The sequence below is a fragment of the Mustela nivalis genome (assembly GCF_964662115.1).
Source record: "Mustela nivalis genome assembly, chromosome: 14".
Taxonomy (NCBI): Eukaryota; Metazoa; Chordata; class Mammalia; order Carnivora; family Mustelidae; genus Mustela; species Mustela nivalis.
In genome coordinates, this window is record NC_139033.1 from 65,845,373 (window position 1) to 65,873,005 (window position 27,633).

The following is a 27,633-nucleotide window of genomic DNA, read 5'->3' on the forward strand; positions in this document are numbered from 1 at the left end:
AAATGTTACTTATTGCTTCCAGGACGCTGATACTGCCCATGACTTTGGAGCTTTGCCTTCTGTTGGAAACGTAGGCCGGCACCTTCTCCAGCCAGAGCCACAAAGCCAACAGTCGGTAACACGGCACTTGCTCCTCCCCCACCTCTCAGGTTAACCTGGCCTAGAGCAGACTCAATCTACAGAAGATCCTCAGAGTTCTTCCAACTAACCCCCTCGATGTTCTCCTAGACAAAAACTGAACTCAACGTGAAGGGCCAGTTCAAGACCCATTTGCACCAAACATGCCTTCAGACTTCCCGCTATGCCCAGCCCTAGGGTTTTGTCTCCCCTCTTGGAAAAGCGGGGGTGGGGGTCTTCCAGGACTGTCCCGAGACAGAAACCTTCCCTGCAGCGCCATTGTCATTAGTGGGGGCCATGTGGCCTCCTCTCTTGGCCATTTTGTCTGATTCATGGGACTGTGCTGACAGTTGGAAGGAGGTTAATCTTGCTCTGGTGACCTTTTTCTGGTTTTGTAAGGAAAGACCTGTCGCCACAACCCAAGGACTATAGCAAACTCCACCGGGGACAGTTCCTGGACCTGGGTCAGGTGAGTGTCGTTGAGGCTGGGGAACAGCTGTACTTGGCCCCCCTTCGGTTCCTACTCATGGGAGAACCACTTGTCTCCACAGCCCACTCCCTCCTAGCCGCTGTTCTAAGGGCTGACCCGGTGCTGCACCAGGGAAGGAGGGGAGGAGGAGGAGGAGAAACATGAAGAAGAGGAAAGCAGGAATGAGGAAGGGAGAGGAAAAGTCGGGGGGTGGGGGTGGGAGGAAGAAGAGGGGGGGTAATCCCCCAAATGACCAAGTTAACTGAATCACAGTTATATGGTGTCATTGAGGATAAAGACGTACACCAGATATCAAAGTAAACACAAGTTCTAAATACATACAGACAGTTCTCCACCGGGGTCTCCTATCTACGATTTGACTTTCACGTATGAAAAAGAAAACTGCAGAGCATTTGCGTGAGTGGAAACTAAAATGAGAAGAATACGGCATTGTACTTAGGGACGTCTGGAGCAAATTAAGTTAATGCGAAACATGAATGCCGGACGCCGTTGGCAAGAACAACTTAGAAGGGTTTTAAAGTTTCTCCTCAAGAAGACTTTTTAAATCTTTGACACAATATAGGGCAAGGCTATAAGAACGTTTTTTTGGCTAGACTATACTGGACCATCTGATGTAGCATTTGGGGTCATGCTGATTTTATTCTAAAATTCAGTGGCCAAGCCATCAGTTTCATCTTAAGAAAAAAAAAAAAATCAGAAGTTAAAATACTGGGTTGGACGTCATTGCTAGACAAAGCTCAGATTTCAGTGAGTCTGAGCCTTGGGCACTAGCCTCAAAACCACCCCCAAGGGAAAAATCTTAAAAAGATCACAAAAGCTGTTGGAAAAAGGAAACAGCAAAAGAGAGATTATCACAGACAGAATTCCTCCAGAACCTAGCAATCCAAATGGAACACAAGCTTCAAGGTGCACGCCCACACCATGCCAGGAATACAGTGGATGGTGCTTCTCCTGCAAAACTTGGAAAACAGTGGTGGTGGGCACCTCTGGGGCTGGATGTGGTCTGGCAGGGTCCACCGAGACAGGACTTGAGGCGATCTGCTCCCCCCGACCCCGCTGCTTGAATTCCAAAGCCTGAACTATACTTTCTCCCGCAAGGGCACAATATGCCTGTCCCTTTGCCTCACTGTGTGAGCCCTTCCTCCACTTGAGCCACGACTTTGAACCAGACAGAACCCAGCAGAGGCTGGCTACGCACATTCACCCGGGAGGCCAGGGAGCACCTGCTGCTCTCCCGTCCCCCCTGCCCCCGGCTCCTTTCTGCAGCCCCTCGGCACACCTTCTCAGTTTCGTGTTTCTGTGGTTTGCCTTTTGGCCCGTGAGCTCAGAGGACTTCATTTGGCTTTGGAAGCAGGGCTCTACACCAACTGTACCAAAAATATAAATGAGAAGATACCTTATTTTTTTTGAAAAACCCAGACTCTATCATTTAAACAAGGAACATTGCATTATACACAGTGGGTGATTAAAGAGTTTTCATGTCAGGGGACATCTTCTTAGGAAAAAAAGATGCTGCAGTTAAACCTCTAGGTCTTTCGAATCTCTTATAGGACTGGTCACTCTGGGGTTTTCTCGGAGAGCTGTGGATTTCAGCAACACACAGTTCCGCCAGCCTGTTTGGTTACAGCATCCTGAGTCTGCGGGGGTGGGGGGGGGCAGCTCTTCCCCTTACTCCACCCACACTGTTCAGCCTGTGGACTTCACTGTGGTTCCCTGGATGTGGGCAGACTTGGGCTTGGCCAGTCAGAGCACGGCATTCCACGGCCACCGGCTGTGGTTCAGAAATGGGCACATGATTCAATCAGAACCAGACTTGGCCTGGAGGAGTGCATGCTCTTTTCCCTAGACTTGAACTTGGAAGGATAGACGTCCATTTGCTCAGGCTGCTGTAACAAAATACCACGGAGCGGCTTGAACAACAGACTTCTTGCTGTTCTAGAGGTTGGTTAGTCCAAGATCAAGGTGCCAGCAGACTTGAGATCTCTGGGTACTGTCTTCCTGGCTTTTGGACAGCTGTCTTCCTGCTGTGCCCTCACATGGCAGAGGGTATATTTAAAAGCTCACTGGTGTCTCTTTTTAGAATGACACTAATTCTATCAGATCAATTACTTACCTTGATTACTTCCTTACTCCAAATACAGTCACCGTGAAGGTTAGGGCTTCAACATACGAATTTAAAGGGCACTCAATTCAGTCTATAGCAACGTATGTCTGAGAAGTGTCAGCTACCATCTTACCACCACCTGAGACCTCAAAATGAAGCCAATCTACAAAAGAACAGGCTTGCAAGATGGAGAAAAACAGACCCTGCCAACATCTTTTGAGCCCCTGGGTCAACCTGTTCCTGAAACCAATGCTGCCTGAATTATTCAATTACAGCCAATAAATTCTTTGTGCCTTAAGTCAGTTCAGGTTACGTTTTCTGTCACATGAAACTATAGAGTCAAAATGGACTCTTCAATCACCAAGATGTTCTCATTTTAAAAGTACTCTTACAAAATAGACCTCTTACCAAAATGTATTAGGTATCTTCATCCTCCTAAAATGTGTTTTCGGATATAATTTCACCGCTACATCATGACCAAGAGCCATTATTATAGTATTCATTTCCTGATTCTAACAGTGACATCCTCAGTACCTCCTGAGTTGAACAGCACTATCTGCTTCTCACCAAATGGTCCCAAGCAGTTACACTTCCTCAGTTTCATGTCTGCTTTTCTGTTTCCTCCCTTATAGTTAGTGTGTTGTCTTAGCCGTCCTCCCCACCCTTCCATGTTTCTAATTCACCATGCGTGTGGCTTAGAAAACAACCAAACTTGACACAATTATTAAAAAAAAAAAAAAAAAAAAAAAGACATACGTAAGAGAGGGCCTACGGGATCTTCTAGTAGTGAAATGCATGGATTTTAGCGCAGAACTTTGAAACTGTCCTTTTTCACTTTACAGAGGCAATAGGGGTTGAGGGGTCTTACTGCCTGGTTCTCTAATTTTTGCTCCAGATACATGAGCCAGATAACCAAATTCCAACTAGATGAAGTAATACTGCTCTGCAGTTCAAAGAATGAGGGCATATACTTAAAAAACAATCATTTTTAAGTGGAAAAAATGACCAGAGTTTGAGGTTTATTATAGAAATCCAGGTTTCAATGGGCAGAGTTCCTATAAGTTCCTATAAGCAAATCAGAATCATGGTGCCCCTTTAAGGAAACTGTACAAATTAAATCACATAAAGGTGAGACGGAGTGTCATATAATTCGTGTATTGAAAAATCACAGCTCCTGTTTTAACTAAACTCGTGGTTCTTTTCAACTTCACTCAGTGCTGGTGAATGTCGCCCTGTACCTACATGAACATGCTAGTAAGTTCTAGGGCTTTTCCGAACTCTCTTAGGTAAGAGAGCAATCATTAAGTCAAAACCCAGTTTAAGGTCAAATCTCTCTTCCTTCTTGTTGGGTTTAAGGCAGAAGAGTAAAGGCAAGACTATGGATGAAAGATGAAACGGGTGTGCATCTCAGGTGAGTTCCTCATGCCCTTTGGTTCTTACTCCTGTCCAGTAGATGTGTAAAGCGTAAGAGAGTGGCTGCCTGCCCCCTGAACAGGTTTAGGAAGGAATTATGCCATGTAAACTGGCCCAGGTGAAACAGGTTTAGCAGGAGATCGCTTCGATCTGCTGGGCAACAGTTTCCAGTGAAAGAGGGATCCTAAATTCACCCAAACACTCCATGATTTTCAGACAATAAGTATTTGAGCATCTGAAACCACAATACCAAAGAGTAGAATGAAGGAAAAGAGACCAGCTACTCAGAATCATAGACAAAATCCTCCAGGATTATTTAACATAGGTAGCTTTCAGATTTTTATAGCTACATCCACAGTAAGAAATAAATAGTACGCTGTGACCCAATAAACACACAACACACACGCATGTACACACATACATGCCAATCTACCACCTGAGCCCATTTAAAAGCTGTTTCTATGGGCTGCTATTTACCTTCATATGGGTCATACTTCCCTGATTCTTTGCATCTCATTTTTTTTTTTTTTTTAAACGGGACATTCTAGGTAACATATTGTAGCAACACTAGGATTGTTCTTGGCTTGGTTGGTTTGTCGTTTAATGACGTGTCTGAAATAGATCTGCAAGGTCTCCTTCCCCCTCCAATGTCCAGCCTCTGACGTTCCCACTCAGATATTGCCCCTTGTGTTTATCTTCTGGACAATTTTTTAACCTGCTTTGCCAGCAGCACCCCTGGGTCCATACGTACAACCTGTTGGCTGAACACCGTGCTTGAACCTGTTTGGCCGGTCATTTTTACTTGAACCTGCTTGGCCAGTCATTTTTATCCTGTCCCATTGCATATGCACATAGCTTGGAGGTGGCTACAGCAGTTTGGAAAATTCAGCTAGGGACCACTAGTTTGGATTCGTCCTCTCGGGTGGCTCCTGAGAGGGAGGAGCCTTGGGCACCACACAGTTCTAGATAACCCGCCATGACTACGCTCTCATTAGGAGTAACCCTCTCCTCACCTTAGGAGTTACCCTGTGTCCGAGCAGCTTATTTGGTCAACTTTTAAACCCCTTCTGCCGGTGTGGCTATGACCCTCTGATAATGGATTTGTGTGCGGCTTGGGGATGCTTCTGAGTCTTCCCCCCGTCTGACGGGACTCCTCCTGAAGAGGTGCGATCCAGCGCCCGCACACAACCTTCTCAACCTGCAGATTTATCTGTGTCATCAGAAGGGCTCTTCTTGGATGAATTTCCCCTGATTCTCTCTACTAAACTTCCCCTTGCTCTGCCGCTGTGAGTTACCAGCTTCCTTGTAACTGCTCCACACCAAGATCTATATTGCTTTCTACAACACCCTCTGCCCCGCTGTTAAAATAATTCCCTTTATCTTTATGACCTTCCCGTCCTCCTGGCTGTTCAGAGCCCCCAGACCACCACACTTGAAAATGAGGACCCACTTTTCCTGGCGCGACACCTCTGCTCTATAAGCAGGCACTGGGCACAGGAGTGGTTGTCTCAGTTTGCCTCGCCTAGCTTGGGACCCCTGCTCTGTGTGCCAGCTGGGGTGTGGGTGATCTGGTTCTGGTATCTTCAGCCCGCAGGGCTTGGTGTAATCTCCACCATAATGGTAGGGCTGGGCAGAGAAAGAAGACAGGGTCCTCTCTGCTGAGTCTGCCTGGAATACAGCTTGTCCAACACAAGCCAGGGGGTAATGAGAAATGCCTACTTATCCCCAGGTGACACTGGAGCCCCAGAACAGGAAGTTAGAAGAAAGTGAACCCCCGTCTTCTTGGCTGTCCATGTCCAGGATAGAGCTTCTAAAACACACAGTTGGGGTGGCGGGGATAACAGAGCTGGATTTTAATTAGACTTGATCTTACTGGTATTTAGATTTTCTTAAATAAATGTTTCTTCATTTGCTCTTAGGACAATTTCCAGAGATTTTAAATGATTATTAAAAATTCTTTACCAGCTAAAGTTTTGTTTTGTTGGAGGGAGAGTCCCCCTGAGCTCCCTACTCAGCCATTCTCGAAGTCCCACCTCCCTCTGCTCTGTCATGAATACACCTTTGTATTTTCCACCTGCCTTAAAATGAATTCGTTCTGGTAGTGAAGCAGTGTGGGGAAAAGGGCATTCTTAAGATATTGCATTATTTTTCACCTTTATATCCACAGACACAAAGGCCCAATCTGACAGCCTTGCCCAAGGGAATGACTAGGTTGGAATATTTGTGATTCATTCTAGCAGAATGAGTCTGGCGTTGGGGCTGGTAAGCAAGGGGGAAAAGAAACCCTTTGGGATACTTTCAATCACAAGCATGGCAGCTGAAACAGAACCAACCTGGATGTCATCAGATTATGAGGAAATTAACATGAGACATTCCGTCCACACCTTGCCCCCAAACAGCTTACGTCTACGCTATAATTGGGGGAGCGTCAAGAAAACAATGAGCCGCGAGAAAATTCTTGCCTGTTACAGGAGGGGAGTGAGCTACACAGCCTGGCTCCCCAAGCCTTCCCCTGCTTTTGGTGAAAAGACCTTATCTTCGACCACCTTGCCTCTCCCACCATCAGCTCCTCTGGGCTTGGGCCCTGGCGGACGTCTGCAATGGAGGGTCTCCATTCTCTCTGCCTTCCACAGACTCCTCACACGGGGTCTCCAGCTTAAAATCGAAATGTAATCATTCCCAACTTGTATGTGCAACTTCATGATCGGGGATACATTTCCACAGAAACAATGTCAGGAGCAAGGACGAGGTCGCCACGCAAGACCCTGGAGGCCGTTAAACAGAATTTGCCTCCAGTATGATTCATATGATGTGACCATGAGCATCACCTGAAAAAGGATGTTTCCACTGGAAGCACTCTGGGCATTCCAACTGAAGTTCTCTGGTTGAGGAGGAGCTTCTGTGACTCCCAGGGGCAAAGGCTGAGACAGTGGGGCAGAGGATAGAGGTCTGTGAGTGGGGTGTGCTGGGGGACCAAGAGGAAGAGGAAGCGTTTCCTCTTCCATACAACTGAGTGCTTCCCGGGCTCTAAGAGCATCGCAGTCAGTGCATCTGTAACCTGTAAAATTACAAGGCAACCAAGAAGCAGACAGGGTAAGCTACTTGCCGCAAAGGACACCTAGTATGAGCCTGGGGCTTCACCACTCCAGCCTCCAGCTCTGGGAGTGGGGATGGTGGGCCCTGCCTGCACCTGCCTCCATGGTTTTCCAGCGGCTGACCTGGGGCATGAGATAGATTGCTGAAGACAGATTGCTGCCTCCAATGTGCTCTGGGGCTGGCAAGCTCCAAACAGCACTTCCCATATTCTCCTGGAGCTGGGTTCTGGATGTCCGGATGCCAACTTGGTTTTGCAAATAATTAGTACTCAAACAAGATCAGAAAGGTGGGAGTAAGGAGAAGGCTGCCTTCCCACATCTACTATGCATTTCTGCAGCTGAGCCCTATCTGGCTTTCCTGGTACCAAGCAATGGCTCTCAAGGCAGCAGGACGGCAGACCTTCTGTCCTGGAGCTGGGCTACCTACCGCAATTTGGTTTAAGGCTCAGCCCCTCTATCAGGAGCCTCTTTGGAAGCCCTGCCTGGAGCCACCCTCCAGCCCTAATAGTGGGGCTGAGCATCTAAGGACAGAGTACAAGTCCCTGTCTGTTGATAACACCCGGGGCGGGGGGGTGGGGGCAGGGGTTCAGTTCCAGCCCTGAGCCCCAACTGATAATCCTCTCTTCTTCTCTTCCCTCCCCTGCTGGGGGAAGAACGCCAGCGGGCAGTGGGTGGGGAGACAGCAGAGCACTTGGGCAAACCCATTCATTCATTCATTCATTGAGTGTTGCCCAACACTCAAGACGTTCCTCTTTTGCTCTAGGGACTGGGTCAGACACCTCCTCTTCCCACCCTCTGTCCCCTTAGGAGACTCTTGCTAGGACACAGAACACGTGGTGGGGAGAAGTTTGTGGTTTCATGCTTGCTGGCCCCTCTACCTGGCATGTCCGCCTCCTCTCCCCGACTGCTCAGCAGCCTCCTAAACACTCAGCTACCACGTCCCTTCCGGAGTCAGGATTTGTACCTGAGCAGCTCTAGAGCCCACACGCTGACCACTGGGGAGGAGGAAGGATAGGATGGGAAAGACAAAAGAAGGGAGGTGACATGACCCAAGTAGGGGGACAGTCACCTGCCACTCATATCTGTAAACCAGGGGCTCACTTGCTAACCTGCAGGTTACACAGCTGTGCCAGCAAGTGCCTCTGCATCTCCTCAGCAGGGAGCTGACCTCACGGGATGGACCATCAGTGGGCTGTGTGCTGCCCCCTTAACTGACCTCATGGGACGGACCATCCCTGGGCTATGTGCTGCACCCTTACCTTGGCAAATAGGGAATGAGTAGAAACCCAAGCGGCAGGCATCACACCGACGGCCCTCGACCCCAGGGCGGCAAAGGCACCTTCCATAGGCATCACATATTTCAGGGAGAACGCCTTCCAAGTCACAGTCACACCCTGCAAGGAAAAGGGTTTCTCAGAGGGGGGCCTCCAGCCTCCTTCCTTTCTCAATTCCTGCCTTCCCTCGGGTTTCTGTCCTGGAAACATAAAGAGTTACCTATGGCTTCTAGACATTCTTGACCTAGAACACTACTGATGAATGGGAAATAAACAAATGTGAAGGAAAGGTCAGAGATGCCATGAAGAAACATCTAGGGTGGGGACTCCTTCACAAAACAGCTACAATCTTTCAACACCTACCTCTGGGGAAACACTTTGCTTTTGTTTTTTTCCAAATCTGAGCCTTGTGCAATAAAACTTCAATTTAATAGATTCCTATCTAATGACCATCTTGAATTTAACGTATTTCTACCTCCATTTTTTAGAAGAAAAGAAACCAACATAAATTTAACCCTACTATGTGCCTGCCGTGGATTTGGGGGACCACACTTAGGTCCTCTCTCTTAACCCTCTAGGCACAAAGCATTCCCAGCGGCCAAGCTCCTTCCAATCCCTTCAACCAACACTTGCCTCAGGACCTTTGCTCTGGCTGTTCCCTCTCCCTGTATTTCTTAGCCCAGAGTCAACTCCTAGGAAGGTCTTCTCCAACCCATCTGCACCAATAGGCTTCCTCTTTTCTTCTCTTCTTCTCTATCTTAGCTGTGCTGGTCTTTCACTTTATGTATCTTTTTAAGATTATTTATTTATTTTGAGAGAGAGAGCATGAGCAGAGGCAGAGGGAGAGAGAAAGAATCTCAAGCAGACTCCACGCTCAGTGTGAGCCTGATGTGGGGCTTGATCCCAGGACCCTAAGATCATGATCTGAGCTGAAATCAACAGTCAGATGCTTAACTGACTGAGCCACCCAGGCTCCCCTTTCACAACACGTAGATTATTGAAATCACTTAATGGCCTCATGACTTATGCTTTGGCACATAGAAGGAAGTGAAAGTGCTCTGGTGTGACTTCTGAGCCCAGGCCACGACAGGTTTTGTGGTTTCCATTCTCACCCTCCAGGAACTCTGAGACCACCATGTGAGTCCACAGGGAAGGGAAAGTCATACTGTCGGTTACAGTCTGGGCACTAAAACCAAGCACTGGAACTCAGTAAGATACTTGATACAGAAATGTACTTTGGCTCCAAGGCCCAAAGAATCCTGATTTACAACCACCTATAAACAAAAAAGAAAGCATCTAGTACCTAAGCATTTTTTTTTTAAAGATCTTATTTATTTATTTGACAGAGAGAGATCACAAGCAGGCAGAGAGGCAGGCAGAGAGAGAAGGGGAAACAGGCTTCCCACTGAGCAGAGAGCCCGATGTGGGGCTTGATCCCAGGACCCTGAGATCACGACCCGAGCTGAAGGCAGAGGCCCAACCCACTGAGCCACCCAGGCGCCCCCCTAAGCATTTTTTTAAGTTGTTTCTGAAATTCACCTTTCAACATTTCTTCTTCCTTACCTAGTAAATCGTCCCACAGAGTCAGAACCTGGAGGCTGCCCTCACGTCTCCCTGACCCTCAGCTCCCCACACCTCATCATCAGGTCATAGGGATTATAGCTCAGGAAGGTCTCTGGAATCTTCTCCTGTTTCCAGAGCTCCAGGGCCTTCGTTCAGGGCTTCATCCTCATTTGCCTAGATTATGTTGAGAGCCTCCTAACCAGGCTGTCTGCTCCCCATACTGGTATCAGGAGTGATCTTTCTCAACCACCAAACTTCTCATATCATTTTCAAGCTTAAATTCCTCAAAGGTGACACAATGCCTTCAAGACACAGGCCAATGTCTTTGACATGCATGACATAGTAAGCCTTCAAAATCTAGGCTGTCGGCTCTCACACCCCCTAATCCTCTCTTCCCCCTGAACTTTTCCCCCCCATCCCTGAATCAGCCCCAGTGACCTTCCTGCCATCCCTGCTCCTGTCCCCATGCCCTCCCTCAGCTCTCCCTCGGGCGAGCTAACTCCAACATGCTCCACAACTCACCTCCTTCTCCGGCTCGGAGGAAGCCCTCCCACAGCTCCTACCTTCCTCCTCCCCGCCTGCCTCCCTCCCTCCCTTCATTCTATAAGGATGCCCCTCCTGCAGGCTTCCCCAAGCTTCGTGTTCTCACTCAGCTGTAGCATTAGCTCCTGCTGTTGTAACGGTTTACCTTCCTGTGTCTTCCCCCAGGACTGGAACCTTCCAGGGAGCAAGGACTGTGCCCTGCGTGTGTACAGAGGAGGTGCTCGGGATAATGAAGGAAGACACTAAATATACTCTTGGACACCTTCAATTCTTTTTAGTAAACACCATTCCTTGAGTTCTATTTTACGGGCATCCACACAGAGCCTTCGAACGGAGACAGCAGAATTTGCCTGTCCCCATTTTAAGCCTCATCTGACAGGTCTCCATGACAAGAGTGATTGGCCCACCCTGCCAAGAAGATGACATGCCTGGGCCCAGGGAAAGACACAGCCAGGAAAGCACATCTTAGCAGCCCTCACCCCAATCTCTGAGTTCCCTTCGTGAGCATGTCCTCCAGCCCCAACCACAGTGACCTCAAAGCTCTGGCAAAGGTAAGTAGCTAACTACAAACTGACCGCGGGACTCAAACCCTTTTCATGACATTTGTCAAGAAACCTCCCAGGCACCCATGTCTTCAGGCCACAGGGCAGCTTTACATAATCATGCCCACATGGCCTCAGTCTCCTAGGGCAAATGCCCCATTGTTTGCTGGTCCCCCATTCTTTCTTTGTTTGAACTCAGAGGCAGGTATCTGCACTGCAGGCTGGTGTCTCTCTAGAGTGTGTTTTGCATACGCTGTCATTTTTCAAAAGGAGCCCTTGAAGACTTGTTGATGATACACTGGCTTCCTGGAAATAAATCTTAAGTAGGTATAAATGATCCCTTGGATCCAGAAAACCTTAATGATACCCAAGGTCATGAAATAGAATGAAAACATTCTGATCTGCAAAACTGCTCTGTTCTGCTTCAAGTCAACCCATCAGGAACTGACCATATGGAGTATCCAGTAAAGTGGTTCTCAGTCTTGGCTGTGTTGGAATCTCCTGGTAAAATAAAATTGCCTGGGTATAGAATCCTAAACCCAGAAATTCTGATGCAATCCCACAATCTGTAAATGATGGCCTGAGAACCAAATCCATCCTGTTTTGGTAAAGAAAGTTTTACAGGTGGGGTGCCTGGGTGGCTCAGTGGGTTAAGCCTCTGCCTTCGGCTCAGGTCATGGTCTCAGGGTCCTGGGATCAAGCCCTGCATTGGGCTCTCTGCTCAGTAGGAAGCCTGCTTCCCACACCTTTTCTCTGCCTGCTTCTGCCTACTTGGGATCTCTCTCTGTCAAATAAGTAAATAAAATCTTAAAAAAAAAAAAAAGTTTTACAGGGACACAACCAAGATCTTTCATGTACATGTTGTCCACTGTCGCTTTCCTGATACAACAACAACATCAAGTATTTGCAACTTCGCCTACATATCAAAAAGTATTTACCATCTGACCATTTGGGGGAAACAGCCACTAAGTGGGATTTCTAGTAAATGAGAGCAGTGGTTCTGAACAAGAGACATGTATCAGAATCATCTGGAAAACTTTTCAAAATATAAGCCTGGACTTCTTCCTGGAAAAGCTAGATTAGGATCTGGGGTGCTGCAGAGGAAGTCCTACTTCGTAAAAGCAAAGGATTCTAAAACACAGCCCTGTTTAAGAACCACTCTATTAGAGGGGCACCTGGGTGGCTCAGTGGGTTAAAGCCTCTGCCTTCGGCTCAGGTCATGATCTCAGGGTCCTGGGATCAAGCCCCGCATCGGGCTCTTTGCTCGGCGGGGAGCCTGCTTCCTCCTCTCTCTCTGCCTGTCTCTCTGCCTACTTGTAATCTCTCTCTGTTAAATAAATAAAACCTTAAAAAAAAAAAAAAAGAACCACTGTACTAGAAAAAGTGGAAACATGAAACACCAATGGACCTTAATGAATTAAACTTCTCAGAGGTTGAGGTGTTCCCACTATTACCCAGTGTTCTGCATCTTCCAACAGTTAAGATGTTTGAGCTTTTTTTTTTTTTAAGATGTATTTATGTAATTTGAGAGAGAGAGAGAGCATGAGTAGGAGGAGCAGAGGGAGAGAAAATCTCAAGGAGACTCCCCACTGAGCAGGCAGCCCGAGGTGGAGCTCCATCTCAGGACTCTGAGACCGTGACCTGAGCTGAAACCAAAAGTCAGATCTTCAACCAGCTGAGCCACCCAGGTGCCCTAAGATGTTTGGGCTTCTAATGTTCACCACTGGGAGTCAGGCCCCAAAGTGAGTGTTGTGATTTTTTGTTTTGTTTTGTTTTAAGATTTATTTATTTATTTATTTATTTGACAGAGATCACAAGTAGGCAGAGAGGCAAGCGGGGGGCCGGGGGTTGGGGGGTGGGGGGGTGGGGGGGTGTGGAAGCAGGATCCCGGCTGAGCAGACAGCCCTATGAGGGGCTCGATCCCAGGATTCTGAGATCATGACCTGAGCTGAAGGCAGAAGCTTAACCCACTGAGCCACACAGGCGCCCCAAAGTGGGTGTTTTTAAAATGCAATAATAAAAGACCAAATTGAAACAGTATCTGTGCATTCAAATTCCCGAACAGATCTCACTATGTTCCTTGAAACTTCTTTTCCTTGAGGCCGTGTTCTAAGGCTTCCCTTGTATTTTTGTAACAGATGTCAGACCATCCCTTCAAGTTCAATTAAATTTCTTTTCCCCAACGTCACTGCCAGTCTGCTTGGGGATAAAAAAGAATTGAGTAACAAAAGGATTACTGGAAACAGGCGGTAAATGAGAGTTCTAAAACATTCTTGCGGAAGAAAACCCAAAATGTGTGGTGTAATCAAGGCTTACAGGCTGAGTTCCACTCTAGTCAATGAACAAACATTAAGGAAGCATTAGCAGACGGCCACTGCGGACAGGACCCCACCCGTAGCGGGTACTGCCGGAAGGAGAAGCATGGCTGCCCTCCTCCAGGGACCAAGTGTCTGGTGAAGGCTTTGATAATACTCGGTGTACGACACACGGCACCGTGGTTTGGTCCGAGGAGCTGGGGTGCATAGGGCACAAGCAGGAAAGAAATTCGGAAGGTATGCTGGATCACATTACCTGGCTTGAGGAGTGCCCTCTGGGGTGCCCCCCAATCCTAGGACATTTCCCAAGCCCATTCTCTCTCCTGCATCCTGGGATGACGCGTACCTTCCATCTCCTCAAGCCGGCAGCTTCCTTCCCAACCTCACCGCCTGCCCTGACCTTGATTCTTCTTTCACAGAGAAAAAAAAAAAGGAACAGCCAGGAGAGAGGGTCCCTCCGTTCCCATCACCCCCGCCCCCCTGCCCTCTCCCAGCCCCGCCTTGACTGGTCTTCTGCAGCCTTTCCCTCCTCAACAAATGGCACCTCTTCCTCCTGTTTGCTCAGAGTCTTGGAGTCACCCAGTGGCCTCTCTTCTTCTCATATCCCACTTCCAGGCCAGCCCCCCCCCGGCAGGTCCTGTTGGTTCTAGCTTCAGATTATACCCACACTCTGTCCGCTTCTTGTCGCCTCCACCAGCACCTCCTGGGTCCAAGCCGCCATCATCTCTCCCTTATAGCTTATCACTATGGCTTTCCAGGGCATCTCCCTGCTTCCTCTTTTCTCCTCCTGCAACTGGTTTTCAACACAGTAGCCACAGAGCGCCTCATGCGATATCATTTCTCTGTGCAAACGGTCCGTGGCTCCTCTCTCATGGAGAGTAGAAGGGTAAGTCTTCGCAGGGGCCGACAGGGGCCTGCCATCTGGCCTCTGCTTTCACACTCTGGTCTCTTGTTTGTTCAGTGAACACCCCAGCATGCGTCCCAGGGACTTCACACTGGCTCTTTCCTGGCTCTGGCTGCTGCGTGTCTCCAGACACCTGCAGAGCTCCCTCCTCACCCCCTCAGGTCCTTGCTTATCTCCTCAATGAGGTGCCCCCGATGACCCTATTGAAATCTGTAAACCTCACATTCCCTCCCTTTTCTCCGGGACTTAAGTTCTACACAGCACTCATGGCCAAGGCCACCGGCAGCATACGCCCCAAGCTGCTGTATTATTGCAGAAATGGAAATCTGCAGCAGAAAAGGGCTCTCCAGAGACCATCTTCTTGTCTGGTCCCAAGTGCCCCCTCTCTGCCCACCCATACCCTGCACACACTAGGAGGAGGGGCACATGTGCTCACACATCCCTGGCACTGCCCCCCCCCCCACTGGTGAGAGGAGCATGAAATCATCAGAGAAGCAAGCTCAGTGGGTGAGGTGGGCATGGTCCAGATGGGGCACAGTCATGGGCTGTGTGCATGTGGTGTGCCCAGATGCTGGAGCAGGGGGCCTTCCTGAGTGGGTGTGTCCCAGTGTGAGCTATTGTGGGCTTACCTAAGACACTGCCCCCAGCTCCAGAATCAAACCTCAAGACCTAGAATATTCCTCGTATGCATTAGTTTGTGCCTACAATGAGAAAGGCTATCCACCCCCCCCTTAAAAGTAGCCCCTTTGTACAGGAAACAACCCTGCATATCATAATCGAACGTTAAATTAGAGATTTCATTTGTTTGGTTTGTGTATTACTTTTGTTACCATATGAGTCCCTCCACTGGAATATAACCTATAGGAGAGTAGGAGATTTTTCCCTGTTCTGTTCACTGCTAAGTCCCCAGCAGCCAGAACGGTGCTGGACACGTAACAGATGCACAATGATTGATGTGGTGGGCGGAGCACCCACGCCCTCTCGGCATGCACCTCTCTTACCCAGGGGCTGCTCTCTGCACATCTCCACCACTCCCTGCCCAGGGGTACCCACCTGGTTGCAGGAGCTGCTCAGCCTCCCAGGATACCGAGCCCCAGAAGCAGCCCTCCATTGGTCGCAGGTAACAGAGGTTATCCCGTCAGCTGGAATAATGCTAGGGGGTTCTAGGCTGCTGTCTCCTAGAGTTATCTAGAGGGATGAAGTTCCAGGTTCTGTAGGAGGACCTAGCTTGCTAATGCATCTTCATAACAGCTCCCTTCACTCCCTGACTCATTCCCTTACTGATGTCTTCTGGGATCATCTCCAGAATCAATAGCGTGGACTCAAATTCTTTCTCAGGGTCTCTATATGTAGACCCAAACAAGGCAGTAGGCAACTGACTGCCACTGGAAGTTTCCAAGCAAGCAAGAGACATACAATTCAAGCTCTGTTTAGTCGCTTTAATCAGGGAGCATCCTGCAAAAGACAGACTGGCATAGAGAATGATGGGTGGTAAGGAACTGAGATGGGAGACATCTGCAGGGCACCTGCCAGGCTCCAGTAAGGACTACTTGAACCTGGGCAGAGTAGCGGGCATAGGAATAGAAAAAAAAAAAAAATACAGAGTACAACACTTCCATTGAAGTTAAACCAAAAGAGAGAGTACTTGCCTTTTATATCTCCAGCTATGGGATCTTCAGGACTTGGAGTAGAAATGGGGAAAATGGGAATTCCTAGAAAAGTTGTTTTTAAAAAAAATACAGAGAAAGATTAAGGAGACAGTCAAGTAAAATACCAAACTGCACAAACCAGAAAGAAGCCCTTCTACCTTCATGAAAAGTAGCATGCGGAGCCTAATTTAGAGACAGGTAACACTGCTGCACTGAGTATGCAGCTGAAACCAGACTGGCCAGACATTCTGATTTGTATATTAAATGAACAGAAATGGATATTTCGTGCTCACAATAGCTATGCCTCCATCTAAGCAGGGATAAGCTAGTTTTCCTTAGCATCTTTATTGGTTTTTTAAATGTAAAATTGAGAACGGTTTTTTCTTTTAAATTTTTTTAAATTTTTCCCCCTAAAATTTGGTGTATGCCATAAAATTGTATGGGGTTTCTTTTTGTCACTAAAAAGGCAAGTGCTGTTTCTGCTTAGCCTGTATCTAATAATTAGATTCTAAATGCATCGAGCCTCAATTCAGTGTTACTGAATACTGATGCTTTAAAAATTGACTTCTTTCAATATAAAATGATCATATAATTCATCATCCAGACTAGGCTCCTAGATGTGGAAAGTGGGAGCTAGTTTAATGATTCTCCTAGGACAGCAGGTGTGAGCCGGGACATAGAGCCACCCCATTCGTATATGTCCTTCTCCCCATGTCCCCACACTATGCTTTCACTGCCCTGTAAAGCCAGGAATACAAGAACCAATGCGGCAAGCGGGGTGCGGAGGGTCAAGACAGTGTTTCTCTGTCCTAACACAGAAGTGCAGTTTTCACCCTTCAGTGGAACAAAAAGAACCATGGCTCGCGTTACAATTTGCAGGGCTGATTTCATGATCTCCTGTTTCCTGTTCTGTGGTGTTTCTACCAGATAGATATTTTCTCTCTCCAAGATGCTGAGACATTCCCTTTGATCACAACGGTGGGGGAGGGGGGGTGGGAGATGGCGGTCACCTGGCCGGGGTTACCATGGGAAAGGGACAACACATCCTCCAGCCAGCCAGAATGTTGACACACACTGTGTGTGTGCCCATGAACATCTGGAACCCTTGACACTTCTTCCAAGTTCTTTTGTGAAGAAAAACCACACCCATGGTTCCTGTTGAGTTGAAATTACCAGGATGGGACCTTTCTGAACGACTGGGATGGTAGTGTCTGTAATCACTGGGCATAAATAAAACTACAGAAAGTACTCCAATAAACGTGCTCTGAACTTTTGTAAACACTTTCATGTGAACACAACCTACGTGCTCGCCCCACCCCGTGTCTGCGGTGCCTCCACCCTGCCCGCCGCGCCCCCAGCTGTGAACGCACCGGCTACAAGCCCATAAGGGACGACCCTCCACCTGCCCCAGCTACTTACTCAGGCAGAAGGGGAAGCGATAGTATCCAACGGCACACTTCTCACAGTTGTCTCCTTGGAAATTCGGTTTGCAAGTGCAGCGGCCTGAACCCGGCTCACAGTCATCCGCGTGTGCGGGGTTACAGCTGCAAGCTACGGGAAACGCTGGCTTTCAGAGGCTCAGCCGGCCAGTGGGCTCAGGAAGGCGGCTCTGTCCCCAGCACCTCGCCCGCAGTGTTTACTACGTCACTCTCAGCCCCCGGTTATTCTTGAAAGGGCACAGCCTGTTCTCCACTTTCTACCTGCTTAATCAGGTGCTTCGACCAAACCCCAGGAACCCTCAGAGATAAGCTTATTTAGAAGACACCTGTGCTGAGTTCTCAAGAATACAGTTTATTACACTGAGTGCTGTGTGGCTGGTGCATCAGAGGCAAGGTCTGCACAGGCTCCAATCAGAGGGGCGTGGGAGGGGGTGTGCTGCAGTCCCTGGAAGGTCTGTTGAGCACAACCCCCCACCTCCACTGCCATAAGCCAACTGTGTCTATTGACACAGACATGTCATTAGACATTAGGCATGACATTAGACATTGTCACAGACATGTCTATTGACACACCCACAGTCCAAATGTTAGATTCCAGTGACACGACTTATTGAAGGCAGTTGTGAAACCAACACGACTATTAGGTCTGCATTCCAGACAGACATTCTTGGGGTTCAAGAGGTATGAACTTGACTCCTCCCTTGGGAGTTTCACTTGACCTGGCAAGTTCTGACCATGGACAGAAAAAACACTGTCAGGACCCAGCTAAGCACATGCCCCGTAAGGAACTGGAACGTTGGAGGCGCTGTGGGCAGCAAGCATTCCCCCAGGGCTGGCTTCATCTGGTGTCCTTTGCTTAACTTGCTTAGGACAGATGGGTCCTGTGGATTCTTTATGCTCTGCCTGTAACATCCTTGTGAGACTGTGACTGCGAGACCACTTCAGTGATGAAGAAAGAACCTAGAACAGCGATGGGGAGCCGAGAATCACGGAGAACAGTGATTCCAGGGAAGGGATTCACAATGCATTTGCGATGTCCTGGTCTCCTTTGCTAAGGCCTATTCTTCATGGGCCCAAGAAAAGTGATGGACATACCTCACGCGATGATGTGGGAGAGGGAGGGCAAACGGGAACACTCTTTGAACAAACACAAATGCCCAACAGAGAGGCAAATCAGAGTTCATACATTCTTTGGACTTGGATGCCCTCTGATGTTAATGACATGATGAGTGAATGGGGGGGGGGTGCGTGGGCACAGCAGCCAACTAGATGCCTGAACTGTTTTCCAATGGTGACAGCCAGAGAGCATAAAAGAGATGACACATGTAGGGCAAAGTCCATAGTCTGACCTACGACCTAAATTTCCCTGGGGAAAACCCAGTGGCATTCTGCAGTATCATGGATACCATATGGCACCAAGTCGGCAGACAGATTGGACCTGTACCTGGAGCTACCACTTAACGGCTCTAGGAAGTACCCAATAAATCACAGCTGTTTTAGATATCATGACCACTATCAAATCCTTGTGAAACCATTACTATATTGTCTGGATGCTAATACAAAAACCTGAAATTATTGGAGATCATAGAAACATGTGAAAACAACAGAAAATGGAGGAACTATCATTTGTTAGAGGGCTGGTGTGTGGCAAGCCCAAAGCCTGATGTCCTCCTAGGTTCTTCTGATGGTATGTCATTCCATCTTACGGAATATGCAGGCACACCTCGTTTTACTGTGCTTTTTCCATCGTGCTTCACAGATATTATGTTTTTTTACAAATTGAAGGTTGGTGGCAGTCCTCCGTTGAGCCAGTCTATCAGCACACTTTTTCCAACAACATCTGCTCACTTTGTGCCCCTGTCACATTTTGATAAATCTCACACTATTTCCACCTTCTCCATGATCATATTTGTTACGGTGATCTGTGGCCCATGAGGACAGCTCGCTGAAAGCTCAGAGGGCAGCTAGCATTTTTTGGCAACAAAATAATTTTAATTACGGTACATACCTTTTTTTAAGACATAATGCCATTTATTAGACAATGGCATCGTGTCAACATAACTTTGATACACACTGGGAAACTGAAACCTTCAGCTGACCCACTTTATTGCAAGAAATGCTTTATCACGGTGGTCTGGAATCAAATCACACTATCTTCACAGTGTGTCTGCATTATCATTCCCATCTGTATACAAGGAATCGGAAGCCCAGGGAAGTTTGTAGCTGCGTGGCGTCACACAGCTGGAAGGAGCAGAATCAACAGTGTGAAGAAAGAGGGAAGAAAGGGAAAGACCAGCCCATCAGAGTTTAGCCCGATGGCCACTCCGAAACCGTACAGTAGAGACAGTCTAAGACGCCCCAAGTCAAAATGAAACTTACGGATGCAGCCGTGGGGGGCGTCGACTGGAACACCATAAGGGCGGTAATAACCTTTAGCACAGTTTTCACAGTTTATACCAGCTGTGTTATGCTAGAAAGAAATGAAAGAAATTTAGAAAGAAGAGTACCGGAACAGGCCATACCTTGTGCTATTCATCTGGTGAAACCATTCTGTCATATATGATTATAATTTCAAAGTCAAAAATATAAGCGTTTATCTCGACTTTGTGTCTCCAAGATTTACCACAGGGCATTGGCTTACAGGTGACTCTGGATTTTTTTTTCCCCCACTGAAAGAGAAAATGAGGGTCAGTTCCATGAACTAGTCAGCTCGGGTTTTCCTCTCTACCACAGAAGCACCTGACATTTCAGTGAGAAAAGACTCAAGAGCACTATTCTTCCTAGTTTCAATCAGAAGGAGTGAGTCGATAACAAATCACCCTTAGGTTTAACCCAGGGAATAAAGGGCCATGTGTGTATTTTTATCTTCACCGATTTTGGAAGAGATCACACACACAGATCTTCTTGTCATCCTGATTTTATCTGTGCTTTAGTCCTGAAACCATTCCAGACACTTCTGTTATATGAAGGGAAATGTAGGTGAGAGTCTCCTGCTCAGAGTTCATTTTAAAGTACAATACTAGGCGGGTTTGTTTTTTTTTTAAAGATTTTATTTATTTATTTGACAGAGAGAGATCACAAGTAGGTAGAGAGGCAGGCAGAGAGAGAGGAAGGGAAGCAGGCTCCCTGCTGAGCAGAGAGCCCGATGCGGAACTCGATCCCAGGACCCTGAGATCATGGCCTGAGCCGAAGGCAGCGGCTTAACCCACTGAGCCACCCAGGCGCCCACTAGGCGGGTTTTTATATTTCATGGTTAATTGTCACAAATCAAATTGCCCAACGTGCATCACCAGTTTCCAAGAACTGCACACCATGGATCTAACTCAAGTCTGCCTCTTGTGCTCCCTAACTTGGAAACAGTTAGAAGGACAGCGTTCTCTCATTAATGCAAAGGGAGGCAATAGGAAGTTAAAAACAAAGAGCAAACACTTTGATCCGAAAAGAGTCTGCATAGAATCAGAGTGGAGAACAAAGACCCTTTTCTGAATCCTCTCCCCCATTTTAGATGGTTTTATTAATTACAGATTTTTATTTATTACCACTCCTTATCCTGTGGGCTAAAATCTGAATTCACTTTAACGGTGAGGTCGAAAACCGCACTGGCCACTTCTCTGACTAAACATTCGCATGCGTAAACATTCGGGCAAATAAGAAACAGCTGTGGTCCACCTCCCTTCCACCGAATGCCAATTAACCTCTCAACTCTTCTGCTTGCCACTGTGACTTACAATAGGACATCAGGTTGACCCAGGCTCCCAAATTTCCCCCATTTTTAAGACACAAAGAACAGCAACAAATAATGGAATAATGCCTGTAGTTTACCTCCAAATCCTGGGTATTCTCTAGGACCCTCGCCTTCCCCTGAGGGCAACGATACACCACTTCACCCACCGATGCTATGGCCGTGGTTGGACCAAGGAGGACCTGAGGACAGTGGTTGTTCTATATTTCTATAATGGAGGTGCTGGAGAAGCAACTCACTGGGAGGAACAGGTGCCTGAATTTGCATTTGCCTGACGCTTCACACAAGCTGAGAAAACCTCAAGCCAAGGAGTGAGGTGGGTGCTGATGGAATCCATGCAGGAGATAAGCCTACCCCCACCCCCACCCTCACCTCTTTCTTCAGCACCACATAGAGAGGCTTTCTACAGAAGGCTCACCTAGAAAGCCCAGGCTCTGAAAATGGACAATAATCTAATTCCTCCAAGCATAACTTTTCTAAAATGTTTTCCATTTTCAGGTAAACCCCATTCTCCCTTTTCCTCTCAATTCCTTGTCCACCATCTTCAACACTGTTGCTGGCTTCCATTCCTGTGAAGCCCAAGCACATGGAGACTATTAGCCTACTCACTGGCCACACTCTCTGGGAAGCCCCCTACCTGATTTTCCTTCTGAAGCCAACAGGATCTGCCTTCTGTGACCTCTCTGACCTGTCTATCCCTGCTCACTGCCCTCCAGCCACACAGCCCCCTGCTCCCTCCCAGGGCTTTTGCCCTGCCATCCCCTCTGCCTGGAATGCCCTCCCCTGGACAGACGCCTGACTCATTCTCTGGCTTCTTTCAGGTCTTTACTCCAATACCACATCCTAGGGAACTGGTCACCCTAATTTAAAACTTCACATACCCCAAACCAACACTTAAAATACTAAACCCAAGAAATAAAAATAAAACCAATAACATTTAAAAAAAGGGGCCAGGGGCACCTGGGTGGCTCAGGGGGTTAAAGCCTCTGCCTTCGGCTCAGGTCCTGATCCCGGGGTCCTGGGATCAAGCCCCACATTGGGCTCTCTGCTCAGCAGGGAGCCTGCTTTCCTTCCTCTCTCTCTGCCTGCCTCTCTGCCTATTTGCGATCTCTCTCTGTCAAATAAATAAATAAACTCTTCAAAAAAAAAAAAAAAAGAAGTGGCCATCTCTGACACAATTGCTTGCCCTGCAGGACAATGACCTGGTTCTCTTGTGTGCTGTCTGATTGGTCACCTGATTGCTCTCTTACGTGCTGATTGGCCACCTGAGTGTCTCCAGGCACAGCCCAGGGCTGATGGTGGCTTTTCTCATTCTGCCATTACCAGCACTCCGTAGGAAAGGTGGGAGACAGCCAGGTTAGCTGGTACCATGGACTGAATGTTGGTTTCGCCCTCCTGAAACTGCATATGCTGAAGCCTAATCTCCAGTATATGATGGTATGTGAAGATAAAGCCTTTGGGAGATAATCAGATCACGAGGGTGGAGCCCCGACCATGGGATGAATGCCCTTCAAAGAAGAGATGATCTCTCTCCACCACGAGAGGATACGAGCAGGCAGCTATTTGTGAACCAGAAAGTGGGCCCTTACCGGACACTGGATCTGCCAGCACCTTGATCTTTCATTAGAAACACGAATTATGGGGCACCTGGGTGGCTCAGTGGGTTAAAGCCTCTGCCTTTGGCTCAGGTCATGATCCCAGGGGCCTGGGATCCAGCCCCACATCTGCCTCTCAGCTCAGCAGGGAGCCTGCTTCCTCCTCTCTCTCTGCCTGCCTCTCTGCCTACTTGTGATCTGTCCGTCAAATAAATAAAATCTTAAAAAAAAAAAAAGAAAGAAAAGAAACACGAATTATACTGTAAACCAAATTTAATCATCTACATGAATGTGTTTCTAGATTCTCTACTAGAGAGTGTTTTTGCTATCTTGGAAGATAAATTTCCCCCAGAACTCTTCATCTTTTTTCTATCCTCTCATATTCTTTTATTGATAAGAACTTTAGAATCATTCTGTCAATCTTCATAATAAAAATCCTGTAGGAATTCTGGTAACAGTTGCACTGAATTTATAGGTTGGCTTTGAAGAAATGGCACATTTATATATTGAATCTGGAAACGCACGACGCCTCTCTTTTTTTTTTTTTAAGATTTTTTATTTATTTACTTGAGAGAGAGACAGTGAGAGAGAGCATGAACGAGGAGAAGGTCAGAGAGAGAAGCAGACTCCCCATGAAGCTGGGAGTCCGATGCGGGACTCGATCCCGGGACTCCAGGATCATGACCTGAGCCAAAGGCAGTCGTCCAACCAACTGAGCCACCCGGGCGTCCCACGACGCCTCTCTGTATAGGTCTTCTTTTATATGCTCCAATAAGGTTTCATAGGTTTGGACGCAGCCCCACAGTTAATTCTTCTGTTGTTTCCTAGAATACTTCCAAAGCATTCCATCCATTGGAGCTATGCTCTCCTGCATGGATGTGTTTCTCTTTTGAATCTTTCTGGAATCTCCAGCAACTCCTGGTCTGATGCTGATACTTTTTCTTACTTTCCATGCTATCATAGTTCCCAGGAGAGGCTATTTTGCTTGTTTACCATCGTTTCTGTACTATTGTAGGGATTTGGCACAGGAGGGAATGTGGCCATACATGCTCTAGTTCTTGATCTCATCTCTTAGCTTTATGGGGTGGATGTGTGTGGAGGAGACAAACAATTTAGAAACAGTTGCAACCAGCACATCAGGAACAACGGCTAGAGTAGGCTCAAGACTTAGAACATAAGTCATATCTTCACAAAAGAAGCTAAAGACTCCGATTTATTTAATGCAGAGAAAGTATCTTTCAAGCATCCTCTGAAACAATATGGGTAATCTTCAACTGGAATAAGAGCATCAATATTTTCATCAAATGAAAGAAATCAAGGAGTCAACCCCCAAAATGTTGTGTTCCTTGCCTTCTTTTGTTGCTCTTTCTCCCCAATATTTCATTAAAAAAGAATTCAAATTTTACAGTGAATATCTCTACATGCCCTGGGTAGAGTTTATCACTGACATTTTATTTGTATCACATAATTATCCATATATTCATTCCTCTATCCACTAATCCATCTTATTTTTTGTGCATTTCAAAATACAATGCAGATCACAGTCACTGTCCTCTACAACTTCAGCATGCATATAATTAACTAGAGTTCAATGTTTATTTAGTTTTCTTTTCTTTAGGCATAAAATTTATATAAAAGTATAAAACTCTTAATTGTGCACTCACTGAGTTATGACAAATGAATACATCTGTGAAATCCAAGCCCCTATCTAGATGTAGGACACTACCGTCACCTCAGAAAGTTCTCCATGACCCCTTCCACTTAATTGCTCCATCACCAACTCCCAGAGTCAACTACAGTTCTGATTTTTCCCACTACTGATTAGTTTTCCCTGCTCCAGAATTTCATTTAAATGGCTGTCATACTATGTGTATTCTTTCCTGTAAGTCTCCTTTCACTTAGTATGATATTGTTAACATTCTTGCATTTTGGGGCGCCTGGGTGGCTCAGTTGGTTAAGCGTCTGCCTTTGGCTCAGGTCATGATCTCAGAGTCCTGAGATTGAATCCTGCTTTGGGTTTCCTGCTCAGCAGGGAGTCTGCTTCTCTCTCTCTGCAGTTCCCCCTGCTTGTGCTCTCTGTCAAATAAATCAATAAAATCTTTTGAAAAAATTGTTGCAATTTGTTGCATGAATCGATAGTTTGTTGCTCACGATTACTCACTGGTATTCCATTGTATAATTATGCCTCATTGTTCATTCTGTTATTGGACACCTAGGCAATTTCCAGTTTGAGGCTATTGTGCATAAACCTGCCATAAATTTTTTGTAGATGCGTTTCCATTTCTAATGGATAAATGCCTAAGAGCAGAATTTGTGAGTCATGGGGTAGGTATATGGTTAATTTTCTTTTTTAAAAATTGCCGGACCTTTCCCCAGAGTGGTTGCACCATTTTTCATTCTGACCTACAATGCATGAGAGGTATGGCAGCTCCACCTCCTCACTGAAATTGATGGTGAGTCATCATAATTGTAATTTGCATTTCTCAGATCACTAATGATACTAAGCTCTTTGTTGTGCACATATTGGCCAGTCATAACTCTACTTCGTGAAGTGGCTATCCAAATCTTAACCAAATCTAAAAATATTTTATTGGGCTACTTGTCTTTTTATTATTGAGCTGTGGGCATTCTTTACATATCCTGAATACCAACCCGTTTGTCAGATTTATGTTTTATGAATATTTTCTCCATGTCTGTGGCTAGCCTATTTGTTTTCTTAATGGTGTCTTTTGTGAGCAGAAGTTTTCCATTTTGATGAAGTTGAATTTGTCAATTTTTCATGGTTATTGCTTTCTGTGACCTAAAAAAATTTTACTCATGTTCTGAATCACAAAGATATTCCCCTCTATTTTTCTCTGAAGCAATGCAGTTTTTACTTTACTTTAGTCTGACACATACTGATTTAGCTTTTAGGTAAGATTTGAGGTAATGATCAAATTTATTTTTTCCCATAGAAATATCCAGTTATTCCAGAGCCATTTGTTGAAAGGAATTTCTCTCCTACCCCTAGCCCCCTTCACTGGACTGCTTTGGTATCTTATCAAAAATCAAATAAATGTCCATATAAGTGTGGGTCTGTTTCTGTACTCCCTATTCTGTTACGGTGATCTATTTATCTATCCTTATGTTGATATCACACTGTTGTGATAACTATAACTTTATACTTAGTCATAAAGTAAAATAACACAGGGGCACCTGGGTGCCTCAGTCAGTTAAGTCTCCAATTCTTGATTTCCACTCGGGTCATGATCTCAGGGTCATGAGATCAAGCCCCACATCAGGTTCTACCCTCAGCAACAAGTCTGCTCCCAATTCTCTCTCTCCTTCTCCTTCTGCTCCTCCCCTTCACACGCACGTGCTCCCTCTCTCTCTTTTAAATAAAAAAATAAATTAAATCTTTATAAAAGGTAGGATAATGAAGTCCTCTCACTTTAATCTGCTTCTTCAAATGGCTTTGTATATTCTAGGTCATTTATGTAACCATAAGTTTAAATATAAACTTTAGAATCTGCATGGCAATTTCTACCAAAAAAACCTGCATTTGAGCTTTAGATCAATTTGGGGAGAATTGATATCTTATAATATTGGGAACATGTTATAACTTTCCATTTATTTTTTTCTAAGTTTTTCTCAGCAGTGTTTTCTTAGCTTTAGTATAGAGGTTTTGCATGCCTTTTGTTAAATATATTCCTAAGCTTTTTTGCTTTTGACATGATTTTAAATTGAGTTTGTATGGGGCACCTGGGTGGCTCAGGGAGTTAAAGCCTCTGCCTTCAGCTCAGGTCATGATCCCAGGGTCCTGATCCCAGGTCCTGGGATTGAGCCCTGCATTGGGCTCTCTGCTCAACAGGGAGCCTGCTTCCCTAACTCTCTCTGCCTGTCTTTCTGCCTACTTGAGATCTCTGTCTGTCAAATAGCAAAATCTTTAAAAATAAATAAATTGAGTTTGTATTTCATTTTCCTATTGATTGCTGCTAGAATGTAAAAATCAAGTTAATTTTTATTTATCATCCTGTATTCCACAACCTTACTAAATTCCCTTATTAGTTCTAGTAGTTGTTATGTACACTGCCTAAGATTTTTTACATAAATAGTATGTCATCTGCAAATACAGGCAGTTCTACTCTTTCTTCCCAATAGTAATGCTTTTTATTTCTTTTTGATTAAGATATGCAATGTTCAGGACCTCCAGGGCACTGTTTGGTAGAATTAGTGAAAAGCAAACATCCTTGTCTTATTTCTAATCTTCAGAAGGAAACGGTTCAATATTTTACCTCTAATATTTTGTTAGTTGCATGTTTTTCATAAATGCCATTTATAGATTGCAGTTTCACTTCTATTTCTGGTTTGCTAAGAGCTTTTATTGTAAAATGGGTATATTTTTGTCTAGTGGTATTTCACATGACCCTTCTCTTTTATTCTGCTACTATGATGATCAAGCAGACTGATTTTTCAATTTATTAAGTTTTTATTTTAATTCCAGTATAGTTAACATACAGTGTAATATTAGTTTCAAGTGTACATACAGTGATTCAGCACTTCCATACATCACCCAGTGCTCATCACAATGCGTAGCCTCCTTAATCCCTGTCCCCTATTGTACCCACCTTCCCACTCACATTACGTCTGGTAACTATGAGTTTGTTCTCTACAGTTAAGAGTCTGTTTCTTGGTTTTAACTCTCTCTTTCTCTTTTAAATTCATTTGTTTTGTTTCTTAGATTCCACGAGTGAATCATATGGTATTTGTCTTTCTCTGACTGACTTACTTCGTTTAGCACTATACTCTCTAGCTCCATCCATATCATTGCAAACAGCAAGAGTTCATTCTTTTTTATGGCTGAATAAT

The 27,633-nt window shown here is 46.1% G+C and overlaps 1 protein-coding gene across 2 annotated transcripts in view; it reads right to left on the reverse strand.

Moving 5' to 3' along the window:
- LAMA3 (laminin subunit alpha 3) overlaps window positions 1–27,633 on the reverse strand; it is a 261,415-nt gene that overhangs the window by 145,968 nt on the left and 87,814 nt on the right. For both annotated transcript variants that reach the window (XM_082698720.1, XM_082698721.1), the window contains exons 9-12: window positions 19,828–19,918; window positions 17,429–17,560; window positions 16,010–16,072; window positions 8,479–8,613 (exon numbers count right to left, since the gene is read on the reverse strand). In XM_082698720.1, coding sequence (XP_082554846.1) covers window positions 8,479–8,613; window positions 16,010–16,072; window positions 17,429–17,560; window positions 19,828–19,918 — 421 coding nt within the window. The remainder of the gene's footprint in view (window positions 1–8,478; window positions 8,614–16,009; window positions 16,073–17,428; window positions 17,561–19,827; window positions 19,919–27,633) is intronic.